Genomic DNA, 16,226 nt, shown 5'->3' with positions numbered 1-16,226 from the left:
CCCTACCTTCAACCAGAATGCGTCCAGTCGGACGTCCACATGCTCATCTTTTCCCCTCGAAGCTTCCAGCTTATAGATGGCTTTAAACTGCTCCAAGCTTCGGTATAAATCTAGACTGAAGAGGTTTCCCCAAAGCAAGCTGACAGGATCCACGGTAAACGTCAGCCCATTTAACTGGATGTAGAGATTAGGACAGGGAACTGGAAGCAGAGAACACAGAACGTCACGTACAAGGCGGCAGCTAGATGCTCACAGACCAGCAAGCTGCACTAGCCCAATAGTAAAGACACCGGAGCCCTGCACACGGCACGGCTTTCCTTGTTCTGCTTTTGAGATGAGGTCTCACAGACTCCAGGCTGACCTCACACTCACATGTAGCCATGGACGACCTCGAGAGACTATCAACTTCTGATCCTCCTGCCTCCACCTCCCCGAGTGCTGAGATTTCAGGTGTGCATCTCCCCAGTCAATCACGCCTGCTGGGTAAGCACTCTATCAGCTGAGCCCTCACCCCTCACCCCAGGGCAGTTTTAACTTCAACAAAACTGACTCGCCACAAGTGAGACCATATACAGTGGCCTCAATGTTGACAAAGGTGAAGAGCGGCACCAGAGGAAATGGCAGCCCAGCTTACCCGGAAGCTCCTGATTATCCGGGAAGTAATACTCTGTGAACTGTACGTGGATGGCAGCCACCTGAGGCGGGAGGTGGTGGCGCTTGCGGCTGCAGGAGAGCAGAGTGGATGGCTTCTTACTTGGCTGTCCAGCTGTGGAAACCTGAGTAAACACAAGTCACTGTGAGCCTGAGTCACCACACCCAGAACAACGTCCTCCCCTGAGGGGAGGCTCCCATGCACATGCCACGCACTGTGATGTGCGCTCTGCACTGTCCCCAGCCACTCCGCTGTTGGTTTGGGGATGGGTCCCATGTAGCCAGTCCAAGCTCGATTTCAGCAGAGGCTGTAATCAACACTCCGAGAACATGCCAAGGCCTCGCTCAGAGGCCATGCTCAACAGCAACTGGCCACCTCTTTAAAAATGAGGCTAACAAGTCCTGGGTTCTACATCTTGGTTCATGTTGTTCCTCAACACCCTACACCCCAGTGTCCCCATGTCCTCACCTGATGGATGTCCAGGTCATCTACCCGTACAACCAGGCAGCTAGAGCGTAAGCGATTCCATGCCGGAGCCCCAAAGGCAGCCTGCCGGCCCTGAGTAGGGCTTTTGTCCAGAGGACTCTTTCCAGGACTAGAGAAAGAATCTAAATAAAAAGGAAAGGGAAGTAGATACATTCGTTGCTCATTATTAATAAAATCGAGAAGGTAAACCAGGGTCAGTAATGGCACGAAGTGGCAAAGGGAGCCAAACCGCTGGGTGGGAGCTCGGTGACCAGCTGGGTAAGCTTGAGACAACGGCTACTTGTCTGGGTAAGCTTGAGACAGAGGGGGCTCCAGAAGACAGGGTCACAGGCATCACACTAGAGCAGCTGGGCAGCTGGGGCCAAGAGACAGTGCTTCACCTTCACCAGCTACTTAAGGCTGAGGTCAGCAAAAGGATGAGCAAGTAGACTCCTGGGGTGGGGGTGCTAAAACCTGCCTGCTTTCCTCCGGAAGGGAGGGTCCACCCCCAACAGCCACGGGGGCTTCACACTGCCCCCCTCACACTGCTTCTCCACCCGACTCTGAAACTCTGTCACCAGTTGCTGGGCCCAGTGGCCTCGGGTTTCCATGGCCTCACAGTGCCGCACCCAGTGTCTACAGCTGTCACCTGGGGGATGGAGAAGAACATGATTTCAGCCCAGGAACACAGTCCAGTGCCCTAGGAAGTCAAAATTCAGAATTACATCCCAACCCCAACTCAGAGGTTCCTGGGATAAGAAGAAACGTGTTCTGAGAACACCATGCCCTTCCAAGCTCCACATGCAGCTCTCACTCCCTAGGGGGCTCGAGGAAGGGGCCACTTCTGGCTCTGGGCTACTAGAGAGCTTTTAAACCCACTGACCCTGAGGGGCTTAGACACCACCCAGGGTTAGAGATGTCATCCCAGAAAAACTCCAAGCACCCTCTAAGCACATGCAGCAATGTCCTCGGTCCTCAAATGTCCGGGGCCATGCTAGAACACGTGAAGTTTCTCTAACCTGCCCGATGGAAGGGGTAGTAGTCAAACGCCATCCTGCGGAAGGTGAGCTGCATAGCACCACCCGTGAGTCTGTTTGCAGAGACACCTATGAGAGAGAGAGAGAGACACAGGTGAACAGCGCTAGAGGAGCAGAGAAACCCGAGCATCGCCCGAACCACTAGGAAGCCCTCTGCAGGGCTGAACCCCGATCCTCCTGCAGGAGTAACCAGTCTTCTTAACTGATGAGCCCCATCTGTCCTTTCTATACTAAAAACAATACATAAAGATTCCTTTGTTCAACTCATGAATAAGAAACAATAGTAACTGTTTTAAATGAGCTGCTTTAAAGCTATTAGTATTGAAGTTAAATCTAAACCTATCATCACTGATAATGCTTTGTGGAGTTTCATTGCTTTTTATGGAAGGTCTCATTAATCTGAGGTTAGTCTCATACTTCCAATAGCCAGGAGTGACCTTGAACTCCTGATCCTCCTGCCTCTACCTCCCAACAGCTACACTTATCACCCGCACAACAGCAAAAGTGTGCTACAGGGTCTTGTCACGTGGCACACGCTGGCCTTAAGCTCATGGCAATACTTCTGCCACAGCATCCAGAGCAATAGGATCACGGACGCATCACACCACCAGCGAGCGCACAGCGTGGCCCAGGCTGGCCTCAGACTCAAGGGACCCATCCAGGATTAAAGGCATTCACCACCACTCCAAGGCCCTAGGCAACACTGGGAAGAAATTACTACACAAGAGTAGCTGTTCTAATAATCGCTTCCTCCAGTGGCAAAGCCAGGTTTACACTGTCGTTGCTCAAGTGGAGGTGGAGTTTCTGCAAGAGCCAGGAGAAGCCGACTACCCAGGCATGCTGCTTGGTGGAAAAGACAAAGGGCAGGCACTGTCCGTCTCCGAAAGTGAATCCTGGCCTCATTACAAGAGGTAAATACACAGCAGCTGCGGCTGGGCTTGGCGGGCCAGCACCGCCGCACAGCGCTCACCAAGCGAGGGGTTCAACCCTCAGCACCACCAACGCAAGTAGGTGAGAAGCGAATAGCAAATGCAGCCCAGCCCACGGCTAGCGGCGTACAGAAGAGAAAGGGCTGACACAGGTGAGCACGGAAAACCGCAAGTGAAAGGGGAAGGGACAGCGCTGACTGGGTAAGCAGGGAGTCAAAACCAAACTCCAGGTCCCCTGAGCCAGTGCAGCATGGCTCTGGAGCCTGACAATGGCTGCGGTAAATGAGGACAGGCGGACTTCACTGACTTCCTACACGAGGACAGTCAAAGAAGGTAAGTGAAAGGTTCCTGGTTTCTGCGGGGATCATAAAGAAACAAGTCAATCCAGAAGTGGATGCTCACAGTCAGCTATAGGATGGAACACAGGGCCCCCAATGGGGGAGCTAGAGAAAGCACCCAAGGAGCTGAAGGGGTCTGCAACCCTATAGGTGGAACAACATTATGAACTAACCAGTACCTCCAGAGCTTGTATCTCTAGCTGCATATGTAGCATAAGATGGCCTAGTCGGCCATCACTGGAATGAGAGGCCCATTGGTATTGCAAACTTTATATGCCCCAGTACAGGGAAAACACCAGGGCCAAGAAGCGGGAGTTGGTGGGTAGGGGAACAGGGCAGAGGGAGAGTATAGGCAACTTTCAGGATGGCATTTGAAATGTGTATAAAGAAAATATCTAATAAAAAAAAATCTGCCAAAAAAAAAAAAGTCAATCGTTCTGAATAAATATAATACACATGTGTGATACTATTTTAAGTATATCACTAATATAACATAACCTCTCTACACATATAAATACAGTATATATAAATGGGGGAGGTTTTGAGACGGGGTTCCTCTGTGTAGCCTGGGCTGGCATTGAACTCATGGAGATCCGCCTGCCTCTGCCTCCTGAGTGCTGGGATTAAAGCTGTGTGCCACCACATCTGACAATCACAACACAGTACTAAAATGACTCAACTCTGAACATTCTGGTTCTGGGTGGAGCTGGGGGCACAACACCCGTCTGTATGGATACATACAAGGTCTGTGTTCACTCCTCAGCTCTAATGAAGGGACAAATCTGCTGAGGTCTCCTAGACTCAATTTATTTTTCCTAAAATCCTCATCAGTGGTTCTCAACCTCTGGCAAACACCAGCATTTGGAGACCTCGGGAGGTAAGGGTCACGCTGGTCAGGCTCTGGCCATGAAGCTCTGCATCTGCATGGTGGGAAAGGACCTGCTATGTGTGCTGTGTGACAGCTGGCTCCAGCATGCTCTAAAGGCTAAAGAGCTCTCCCTCCCACTGACACAGAGCTATCCCAGGAGGGCTGCGTCCCAAGCAGTGCCTGAGATTCCGGGAGCTAACTGAAGGCTGAAGGCTAGAGGGCAGTGTCGGTTGGAAGAGCCTTCATCCGAGGCTCTGCCCAAGACCGACAGCAGTGGACGGGCTGAGCAGCCGGGCGCAGGCCTCTGCATACCTGGCTCTCGGGACTGGCTGTCATCACAGATGTGCAGGTCCAGGCGAGAGATGAGGAGGTGGTAGGAAGACTCCTTCACGTCAAATTTCTCAAAATACTGGCTGAGACGACTGCTGCTGCTGCTGCTGCCCTGGCTGCCACCGAATGCCTGGGCCCAAGTCTGCTGGGCACTGGGAGCAGGTGGAGTGGTCTACTTGTGACAGAGAGAAGGACGTCCGTCAGGGGCTGGAGAGGTGGCTCGCTGGTTGATAGCACTGGCCGATTCCCAGCACCCACAGGGTGGCTCACACCTGTCTGTGAACACTCCTGTGGATAACACTCCAGTTCCAAAGGGATCCAATTGCCCTCATATAAACATGCGTGCAGCAAAACCACCAACGGACATACAATAATAATAATAATAATAATAAAGTGAAAGAGAGAGAGAGAGAGAGAGAAGAAAAAGACAGGCAGGCAGACATGCAGACAGACACACAGGCGTCATGTCCAGGCTCTGAGAGGTTCCCTTTGACGCTTTCTATAAGCTTAGGTCCACATGAGTAAAACCATGATGTAATGCACCCCCCTTTCCATCTCTGTCTAGTGACACTGCTGTCTAGTGTCTCACTGAGCACTCTCCTGAGAAAGAAACTCAAACCCCAACAGCCCACCCGTCCCAAGTCTAGTGACTGTGTCCTCAGGCCTCAGTTGCCCTCAGTCACCTCCTCTAGACTATCCTTGCTAAGTGCACCGTCGTCCTGGTGGGCAGGGCTCTCCTCTGTGTTCTCAGCGCATGGGGGTTACCTGTTACAGCAACAGCCACAGTACACATGAGCAACTTGTCAACTGTCTATCTTCCAAGACGTGTGATGTCCCAAGGGCAGGGACAAGAGGCTCATGTCACTTCCTCCCTCCAGAGGCTAGCCCCCCATCTGATACACAGGGGAACCCAGTGAGCAGATGCTAGCCCCCCATCAGACACACAGGGGAACCCAGTGAGCAGAGGCTAGCCCCCCATCTGACACACGGGGGACCCCAGTGAGCAGAAGCTAGCCCTCCATCTGACACATGGGGGAACCCAGTGAGCCGAGGCTAGCCCTCCATCTGACACACGGGGAACACAGTGAGACAGGCCCAAGCAACTCCACATGTGGTGAACCCTATAAGCAAGCCAAAAAAGGCCTCCATTCCCCCAACACCAGCACAAATTCGGGCTAACCACCTGCCTCCCCAGCCTAGGCAGATGCCTGGTGTGCCTCTCACCTGCACAGGCTCAGGAGCCAGGCTCTTTCTCTGCTGGGCAGACTTCTCCATGGCCTCACTCAGCGACTCGGCATACTTCATCATCGCCTTGAGCTGTGAGTCCGTCAGCACCCAGAGCAGGTCGTCCAGGAGGAAGGTCAACTTGGAGGCGACCACATTGCAGTCTTTGGTCTGAGGGGTCACAGAGAACACAGTTTAGCTCCTTGTGTCTTCCAAGGCCTCAAAGTGACTGTGCTGTCATTCCTGGCAGCCTTCACCTTCCAGGTGAAGAGGACCATCAAGCACTTTGGCAAGCCAGCTGACTTCTTTTTTTTTTTTTAAAGATTTATTTATTTATTATATGTAAGTACACTGTAGCTGTCTTCAGACACACCAGAAGAGGGAGTCAGATCTCATTACGGATGGTTGTGAGCCACCATGTGGTTGCTGGGATTTGAACTCAGGACCTTCAGAAGAGCAGTCGGATGCTCTTACTTGCTGAGCCATCTCACCAGCCCCACCAGCTGACTTCTTACACAAGGACTCAGGTTTACTTGATTTACCGAAAGTACCAGCTGGCCCAGAGATGCTCGGGCCAGTGTGTACATAATACGGGTGGAAACTGGTTTCTGAAAGTACCGGAACAGGATGACGAAGCTTCTCCCACAATAGAGAGGCCATGAGGACAGTGGCACAATACCAACTTCTACAAGTTTCCTGGCACAGGGAACTCACTCACTCTTCTCTTGAGGGCTATCTGGATGCGGCCTTGGTTGGTAATGAGCCTCAGTGGGGTGGTAACTGGGTCCTGATCACCATTTTCTATGGCGTCTGCCTCAACTCGGAGGGTCTGCCAAGTTATTTCCTTAAATGTTAAAACCTGGAGGAAGGAGAGTAAAAGCTTCAGTCTGTGGCTCAGGAGGCCCGGGGGCTAAGCTGCCGCTCTCAGCCAGCATCCCAACAGCACAGGCTTGGGTTCACACCCATAGCTGAGCAGTCACTCTGGACAGAAAGGACAAAGGGGGACAGCTCCAACAGGGAATAGAATTCTCAGGGGTTCCCCCTACTTGGCATCCCTCCACTCACCACCCCCCAGAATGCTAAGGCTGTCACCTCTCCTCGGCGGGGATCAGTGATGCGGGTCAGACGCAGGTCGCTCTGCTGCCAGTTGGGGTTGACACTATAACCCTGGAGCTGCCACAGTTCAAAGGAAGCATGGAAGGCCTTGGAGTGGATCTTGATGGTGATGGAGTTGACCACAATGAACATTCCCTCCACCACCTTCTCAGCAAAGCCATACTCACTGCACGTACAGAGGAGATGGCAGTCAGGGCCGGGGTAGCGGTCAACATGGCTGCTTATTTTCCTTACTTCTCTGTTCCCCCCCCCCTAAATTTTTGGTTGGGGATTTTCTTGATATTTGTTTTATTTTTGCTTCTGTGTATGAGTGCACTGCCTGTGTGTCTGCACATCTCGTGGTTGTTGGGCCCACAGAGTCAAAGAAGGGAATCAGATACCTCATCCTGGCTGGAGTTACAGAACCCAGATCTGCTCAGAGAGCAGCCAGAGCTCCTAACCTCAGCCACCTTCTGCAGCCTCTAAGTGTCTGTGCAATCTTCAAAGACACCAAATACCATGGATACGCAGTGGGAAGATGAAAGAAATGCAGATAGTTCAAGACTATGCTCAAGAATGCATCCACCTCCGCCTTGCCTCTGGTAGCCAGCAGGAAACAACACTTATCCATCCCCCGAGAAGCCAGAGATGGCAAAGAGAGAGACACCCAGAAAGAAGGTGGTGGTTCACACCAGTAATCCCAGCACTTGGAGGCAGAAACAGGGGGATGTCTGCGAGTCTAAGACCAACCCGCTCTGGGGATCCCTTCCCCACCTTCAGCACTGGCCCTACAGGTGGACGGACACACACACACACACAGGCGCCTAGCATTTACACAGGTGCTGGTGATGAACCCCAGTCCTCACGCTTTCGAAGCAGGCGCTTCACCCACTGAGCCGTCTCCCCAGCGCCTACAAATACCTCTTTAAAGAAGAAAACAACAAAAGGAATGGGCCTGGAGAACCACACCTTTAATCCCAGAGACAGAGGCAGGCGGATCCCTGTGAGTTTGAGGCCAATGAGTTCTAGGCCAGTTATATAGTGAGAACATGTCTCAAAAGAGAGAAAGAAAAAAAAAAAGATAGAATAAAAAAACAATTTTTTTAGTAAGTTATATTCCGTTAGAAGGAAAAAGAAGCCCCCTGCCCACCCTCCAAAAAGAAACATGAGTGACTCCAGGCATGAAGACATGTATAAACTGTTAAAAGCAGGTACAGTGTGGGCAGCTGAGGGAAGCAATTTGACTGCTGCTTCTGTTACCACCTGAGCACTTACATCTCGAGGTGTTTATCTGAGAAACAAGAGTGCAATGCCCACACAGGCACATCAGAATGGATGCCCATGAAGCCAAACCTACAGGTGAAATGACCGCCCACTGGGTGGAAAGCTGACCATGGTGGCACAGCTGCAAGCCCAGCTCTTGGGACGGGAAGGCAGAAGGATTGGGAGTTCAAGGCCAGCCAGTGCTACACAAAGGCAGCCTGGGCTAAGACCTCGCAGGGTCTGGGGGAGGGCTGAATTCCACCACATGATGGAAGGTAACTCAGTGCTAGGCTCTGTGTCCCCAAGGTCCATAGTGCTGTCATAACAGAGTACAATGGGGCATCTGGGATTTGCTTTCAAAGCCTGGAGTACACGGGAAAAAACGTAGGCAACATGCTGGTAACTGCTGAGGTCTAGCATTTGAAACACAGAGATTTGATGTACTCGCCTTATGTGCTTCAGTTGTAGGTTTGAAGTTCTCAGTAATCACAGTTTAATTTAAGCCAGGAAAACTGAGACACACTTTTCATTCATACAGGTTCACACACATCACAGGCTAAAGCAGGAAGATCCTAAGTTTGAAACCAGCCTGGGCTACAGAGCAAGACCATCTGCCCATCCGTCTGCCCATCCATCCATCCATACACCCATCCGCCTGCTGCCCGCCCGTCTGTCCTCCTCAGCGAGGCTCCCAGGGACTGACCTCTGTCCCGAGGCAAGGGCGATAGGAGACTGCCCGTTGGGGGGACGAGGGTCCTCACAGGTCTGCATCTCCACCTCCACCTTATCCAGACACTGGAACACAGAGAGAGCTAAGCGTCCACACAGAACTCATACAGCACCGGCAGGACAACAGGACTGCACTACAAGCCTCGCACCGCCAACACAAACCACACTTCAAACTTCCTGTCTGGATCTGAGAGAATTTAAGAATGGTGCTTGAGCAGTAAAAAACATTATTAAAAAAAAAAAACAAACGCATGCCAGGTAGTGGTGGTGCGCACCTTTAATCCCAGCACTTGGGCAGCAGAGGCCTGCCTGGTCTACACAGGCTATATAGTCTGAGGCTATTAGAGAAACCCTGTCTCAATAAAAACAAAAAAACAAAAAACAAGACTACTTTCAAGTAGAAAAGCCCATTACCAAGCAGATCGGGTGTGTCTTCAACTTGGTCCACTGGATCTGAAAGAGGAAAGCACAGATGCAGGCCTGTGAGAGCCGCTCCAGAAGTGGACGAGCCTGCTGGCTCGGGACACACAGTGCTCAGACCCCACTCTCACCCGGATGGAGGCCCGATTGCAGTAGACCCTAGTGATGGCCAGCCAGGTAGGCAATTCCAGCACATTCTGCAGAACCTCTTCGTCCAGCTCCAGATGGGTCAGCTGACCCTCCCCTTTCAGAGTGCTCAAGTTGATTTTGTCCGGGGAAAGATTCTTAGTGAACCTGCAGAGGGTGATAGTAAAATATCATCAGCCGGGCGTGGTGGCACATGCCTTTAATCCCAGCACTCGGGAGGCAGAGGCAGGCGGATTTCTGAGTTCGAGGCCAGCCTGGTCTACAAAGTGAGTGCCAGGACAGCCAGGGCTACACAGAGAAACCCTGTCTCGAAAAACCAAAAAAAAGTAAAATATCATCGTTCCCAGGGCACGGTGGTAAATCAGACTGCCGCAGTCAATCACTGCATGGTCTCCACCATCCTCCTGTTACACGGCCTTCTATTTCTGCATCCCCACATAAAAGTCCCCTAAAAAACAGAGCAGCTAGGCCAGATGTATGTGCACACGTGTGATCCTGTATGTGTTGATGAAGTTCAAGGCCACAATGAATCTGAAGCCAGCCCGGGATGCGAGTTACCCTGCCCCAAAGACAACAAGACAACAAAGGACCGTAACTAAACAGAAACACAAATGACAACAGCTGGTGTTTCATTTTCCAAAATTTATCTATTACCATGTGTGCGCGTGACTCATGTGTTTGTGCAACATGCCATGGCACACATCTGAAGATCAGGCTCACACAGCTAACACTGAAAGAGACCTAGAGGAGCTGAAGGTGTGTTTCAACAATTAAAACTGCTGGCTGTGGGCTGGAGAGATGGCTCAGTGTTTAAGAGCACTGACTGCTCTTCCAGAGATACTGAGTTCAAATCCCAGCAACCACATGGTGGCTCACAACCATCTATAATGAGATCTGATACCTTCTTCTGGTGTGTCTGAAGACAGCTACAGTGTACTTACATATAATAATTAAATTAATTAAAAAAAACCTGTTGGATGCTCTTTCAGAGAACTGGAGTTTGGTTCAAGCACCCACATCAAGCAGCTCAAACTGCCTGTTAATTCCAGTTCCCAGGGACCCAATTCCCTCTGCCTGCCCCAAGAGCACCCACAAACACGCACATACAACACCTACAAATAATAAATACATCTTTCAAAAAAAGTTTGGAGTGTATCCTGTGTTGCGAAAAATATTTTAAAAAACGGCCTCACTACCATAGGCCACTCTCTGCCCACCAACTCTCCAGCACAGCCAGCGCTCCCAAGATCCCTTCAATGCCACACCAATCCCACACAACGACCATCCACCCTGTGGTCAGCAGCCACAACACCCAGCAACCCCAGGCTTCCCATGCTACTGCCAGCAACTCTCTGCCCCATGGGACTGGCCAGCCATGCACTGGCGGGCAATGGCCGACCTGTTATCTCACAGAGACTCTGACTCAGAACTCCAAAATCTCTCCACCCAGCTTGATAGGGTCCCACTAGCAGGTCACTACCATGCCAGCCCTGTGCTTCAACGCCCCCACGGCCTCTGTGGTGCACATAAGGCGAACTCACACACCAGGCAGTGGTGGTGAACACTTTTAATCCCAGCACTTAGGAGGCTGGGTTTCTGAGAACAGGACAGACAGGGCTACACAGAGAAACCCTGTCTCAAAAAAGAAAACAAACAAACAAACAAAGGCAAACTCATGCTTTGCCTCCATATCTTTCTCTCTGGAACCCAGTCGAGTCACTGTGAGAAGAAAAACACACAAACTTAGCTCAAAAACAAAGGTAACTCAATGTCTGGCCTCAACAACTAGAACCTAATCCTGTAAGCCTTATTAAATGTGATTCCTCCCAATCTGACGCCTGGCATGCTGACCACGCCCTGGAAGGACAGCAGATGCCCAGAGCAGGAAAGGACAGCGGGCCCTTCCTCTGACACTCCTTTATCTGCCTTAGGAACACACACAAGGGGAACAATTCCTGTGGGCCTCTCTTAACTAACTTCACATTGAAAGGAAAGACTCAAGAAGGTACCACATGTGGATAGAGTTTTGTTTCTGAATCCAATTCAGATCCTAAGAGAATCATTTAGTGCAGCACTTGTCAGGCCCTGGCCCCCTCATGACCTTCACCACCTGTCAACATCCTCTACTCATGAAGGTCACAGGCCGATCACCCTGTGACTGTCCCTGAGGATGTAAGCTCATGAAAACCACTCTCACCTACAGCTACATCCTTCCAGCAGAGCTTCCAAGGGCCAAGGGCAGGCTCTCACCTTAGTTCCACAAGAGGATAAAAGAAAAAGAAAGTCCCAGACTTTAACATGTAAGCTGTCTGATTTTAATTCATTTAATCTGTGTGTGTACCTGTATGTGTGTGTGCCTGTGTGTGTGGTGTATGTGTGTTTTGTGGGAACTGAAGGTAGCCTCCTGCATGCTAAGCACTAAATCTCAAATGCCTTTAGGGGGGGTGGTGTGCACGCCGCTCATCCCAGCACAGCACTTGGTAGGCAGGAGGGAGAGGCAGGAGGATCTCTTAGAGTTTGAGGCCAGCCTGGTCTACAGAATTTAGCTCCAGGACAGCCAGGGCTACACAGAGAAAACCTATCTCCAAACAAAACAAAACAAAACAGACACCAAAAACAAACAAACAATAAAAAATTCTTTAAGCCGAGCTTGGTGGCATATGCCTTTAATCCCAGCACTTGGGAGGCAGAGGCAGGCGGATTTCTGAGTTCGAGGCCAGCCTGGTCTACAAAGTGAGTTCCAGGACAGCCAGGGCTATACAGAGAAACCCTGTCTGGAAAAACCAAAAAAAAAAAAAAAAAAAAAAAAACAAAAACAAAAAAAACCAAAAAACAAAAAGCTTTAAAATCAACTAAGTATGAAGCAGCTTTACTCTTTACACCAGAGACCAGCTATCTACCAACGGTCCTTGCCCCTGAAAACTATCCTTTTCCTGAACACCTGCCCACAAGCAAACAAAAATGTGGTGAAAAAAGAAGTCCATCTACTTGGTCACTTGCTAAAGAACAAAACAAGAAAAAGCAAAGGAGTATAGTGCATGGCCCTGGAAGAGAGGAATGGAGGGGAGGGCCCAAAGGAAGGGGCAGGGTGGGGCAGTGCGGGCGGTCCTAGGGAGGAAAAGCAGGCAGAGCAGGAAGCTGGGCACCTTTGCTATCATCTCCAGGTGCAGCAAGCTCCCTCCAAGCCCCACATACAGTTAAGGGATTCAAAGATCACTATCACGCATAACAGCCCCAGGCTGGCCTCACACTGGCAATCCTACTTTCACTTCCAGAGCCCTAGACTGCAGCTGCCGAGCCCACGGAGAGACTTTCAGAGAAGGCAGGAAGGAGGAGGGGGACTGTAGAGAGATCAGCAGGTAAGAACACTCACTGGAACCCACACTGACAGGAGAGAACCAAATCCCACAAACTATACATACATGTGTGCACACATACCAATGCACACCACACACATCCCGAGATATTTTTAAAGAAAAATATAAAATAACTTGAAAAGCCCACCCAAGGAGAACATATATATTCCATGCATATATAAAGGAGAAAGTACCTTTAACTATATGCTCCCTTCGATAAGAGATAAACTCTAAATGCAGAATAAGCTATATATTTTTAGCACTGAGTGATTATACTAAAGAAATGACATAACTAATTTCTACATTGTGTTCTTTCCAAAATCTCTCTCCAGAGTTTGATATAAAATAAATGACATTCCTCGGGCTGAGAGATGACTCACGCTCTGCAGAGGACCAATGTTGGTTCTCACCATCTGCGGCAGGCAGCTCCCAACTGCCTGTAATTTTATTCCTAGGAGACCCTGCACCTTCTTCTGGCTTCCACGGGCACTCAGACACACGAACACACACACACAACCACACACTTACATACACACTCTAATAATAGTTTCCATCTCATCTGTATAAGTTATTTATATCTTTTTTTATCAGATTTATTATGTATACAGTGTTCTGCCTGCAGTCCAGAAGAGGGCACCAGATCTCACTATAGATGGTTGTGAGCCACCATGTGGTTGCTGGGAATTGAACTCATGACCTCTGGAAGAGCAGCCAGTGCCCTTAACCTCTCATCTCTCCAGCCCTATCTATATCTTATAATCAGGTCTTCCCAGCTTTATTCTGATGCCCCTTTATCTGTTAATCAACCATACAAATGCCAAAATTGTAGGTGCTTATCCCTTAAATGGCATGTTTGTTTACAAACATTGGCATCTTTGGTTATATTTGGTTTCCTGAAAGTGAGTTTGGAATAGAGTCTAGGCTGACCTTGATGTCCTGACCCTCCTGCCTCAGCTTAGCAAGTGCTGGGGTTACGGGCTGAGCCACCCCACTCAAATCCATTCCTCCTCGTCCTGCTAACAGTTCATCCAGAACCTATCTGGCACAGTCTGTACTTGAAGCCTCTCAGAAACGGTTAGAGGACACTTGGAGGAGCAACTAGTGGCATACAACTTGCCTAGCATATCCAAGGACCTGACCTCAAACCCTAGAACTCAATAAATAAATTAAAAAAAAAAAAAAACCTAAGGGGCAAAGGAAGCTGCCCTTTAGTCACCCACAGCCTGCTTATTAACCCCTGGAAGTAGAATAAATCTCAATTTTTGTGTAATGTTGCAGTGTAATATAATCAGAAACTTTCTGAACTTCACCAACCCAATGCAATCAGCAGGGTCCTTCTTGAGAATGCCAGGGCTAATTCATGTCCACCCCAGCAAAACACCCAGTCTCCATCCACCAAGATGCTGGCTGGCAACCACAGAATGCATCCTGTTATCAGCTGGATGATCAAGCAAAGATGTATCAAACATCAAAAGCAGAACACTGATACTCAAAGCCTTTTGGGTTGGGGGTGGGGACTTAGATCAGGTACAGAGTGCATGCCTAGCGAACATAAGACCCTGGGATCAGTCCTCCTCAGTACATTACCCGACCACAGTGATGACTGTGTAAGGATGCATCGCTTACAGATGGGGATACTGGGTGATGGATCCTTAGGCAATTCTTAATGAACATATGTACATGGCTCTAGATATAACAGCATACTGCACACTTAGGCTCTATGATATGCAAGCACACTCTGCATATCTGGTCTGGCACCAACCAAAATATCCTATGCAATTTCTCACCAATAAACAGATTCCACCTTATAAGCATCTCTAAAAAACCAGCATGGATTCCTTAGAAGTAACTCACATGCCCAACACACAAGAAGCCCCAGAGGGGACCCCTAGGGCCAGAAACAAATAAGAATTCAGAACAAAGTGGTACCTTTAATTCCCAGAACTCTCTGAATTCAAGGGCTGCCTGGTCTACACAGTGAGTTCCAGCCCAGCCCCGCCCAGCCAGGGCTACATAATGGGACCATCTTTAAAACAAACAAACAAAAAATACTCCCTAAACTGCTATCTCCTGAGTCTTACAGCAGTGAGAACGAACAGGTTTTAAAAGGTGGTCATGAAGCCGCTTGTTGTGGGGAGGAGCAGGGACACGAGGAACTGAGGCTCTTCCTGTGCTACCAACATTCCGAGCCTTTAAACCCATCAGAGTGGCCCAACTAGATTAGACTGAGGCCATATCATGAGACCAACTGTCTTACGTCAGCCTTGGGAGCCAGGTGAACCCCTCAAGGAACTATGGGAATCTGAATCTGTTAGAAGAAGCTTTTTTTGTGGTGTACCTTTCTGACCTCTGCAGTCCCTGGCACCAACTTTACTCAGCATCCCTCATAGGCCAGGGTGGCTAGAAAGGCTAACAGGAGCTTGGTATCTGTTCCATGTGTGTATGTGGGGAAACATTTTCAGGCCATCTGTTACTATTACTGAGCACAGAGGCTCAGCTGAAATCAAGTTGGAGAAACAGACAGATCAACCTCATCTCTGCCAGAGAAATGCAATCTGCCAAAGAGGCGACGGGAAGGCTCTCAATCACCCTTGCGAACGTGGAACACAATTTTCGGAAGCCAAAGTTTTTAAACCTGCAGACTTTAAGAGCAAGAAATTTTCTTGAGTCAGGGTGCCAAGTAGCCCAGGCTGCCCTTGAATTCAGTACTTAGGAGTTGAGTTCCTGAGTACATATCTCAAATTCCTGATCCTCCTGCCTCAGACACTCTAGTGTGGGATGGCAGGTATATGCCAACATGTCCTACCAAAAAGGATCTTAGATAACCATTAATTTAAAACCTATAATTTGCAAATATAAAACAAAGTGATCAGAAATGAGAAAAGGTTGCCCTTCTGGGCATAAGAGTCATAGCTGGCTGATGCTTAAGCCTGGGACTCAGCACACGACAGACATGGACAGAACCCAGCATTCTCTGCACCCAACTCCACTACCCTGCCCCAGGAACCTGCAGACAGTAGAACCTACAACAACCCCTCTGCTCCAGATCCACAAATGCACTCTGCCCCCTCACTAAAATATATAACAAGACCCTGTCTCCAGCCTCCAAAACTGATGGGCCTGGAGAAATGCTTCAGTGGCCAGGGGCTCTGGCAGCTCACAAATGTATGTAACTCCAGTTCCAGGGGATCGGAACTTTTGGCCTCCTGCAGCACAGCACACACATGATGCACAAGACATATATTCAGGCAAAAGAAAAACATACACACAAGAAAAAAAAATTTTTTTTGGTTTTTCGAGACAGGGTTTCTCTGTATAGCCCTGGCTGTCCTGGAACTCACTTTGTAGACCAGGCTGGCCTCGAACTCAGAAA

The 16,226-nt window shown here is 49.6% G+C and overlaps 1 protein-coding gene across 1 annotated transcript in view; it reads right to left on the bottom strand.

Annotated features, from left to right (window-relative positions):
• Uhrf1bp1 (UHRF1 binding protein 1) overlaps positions 1–16,226 on the bottom strand; it is a 42,877-nt gene that overhangs the window by 12,156 nt on the left and 14,495 nt on the right. The window contains exons 2-13 of the mRNA XM_029471406.1: positions 9,482–9,644; positions 9,345–9,383; positions 8,905–8,996; positions 6,936–7,125; positions 6,562–6,702; positions 5,844–6,014; positions 4,602–4,791; positions 2,137–2,223; positions 1,596–1,766; positions 1,121–1,260; positions 635–776; positions 7–200 (exon numbers count right to left, since the gene is read on the bottom strand). Of these exons, the coding sequence (XP_029327266.1) occupies positions 7–200; positions 635–776; positions 1,121–1,260; positions 1,596–1,766; positions 2,137–2,223; positions 4,602–4,791; positions 5,844–6,014; positions 6,562–6,702; positions 6,936–7,125; positions 8,905–8,996; positions 9,345–9,383; positions 9,482–9,644 (1,720 nt within the window). The remainder of the gene's footprint in view (positions 1–6; positions 201–634; positions 777–1,120; positions 1,261–1,595; positions 1,767–2,136; positions 2,224–4,601; positions 4,792–5,843; positions 6,015–6,561; positions 6,703–6,935; positions 7,126–8,904; positions 8,997–9,344; positions 9,384–9,481; positions 9,645–16,226) is intronic.

The sequence above is a fragment of the Mus caroli genome, chromosome 17, assembly GCF_900094665.2.
Source record: "Mus caroli chromosome 17, CAROLI_EIJ_v1.1, whole genome shotgun sequence".
Taxonomy (NCBI): Eukaryota; Metazoa; Chordata; class Mammalia; order Rodentia; family Muridae; genus Mus; species Mus caroli.
This window is presented reverse-complemented; position numbering and strand designations above follow the sequence as displayed.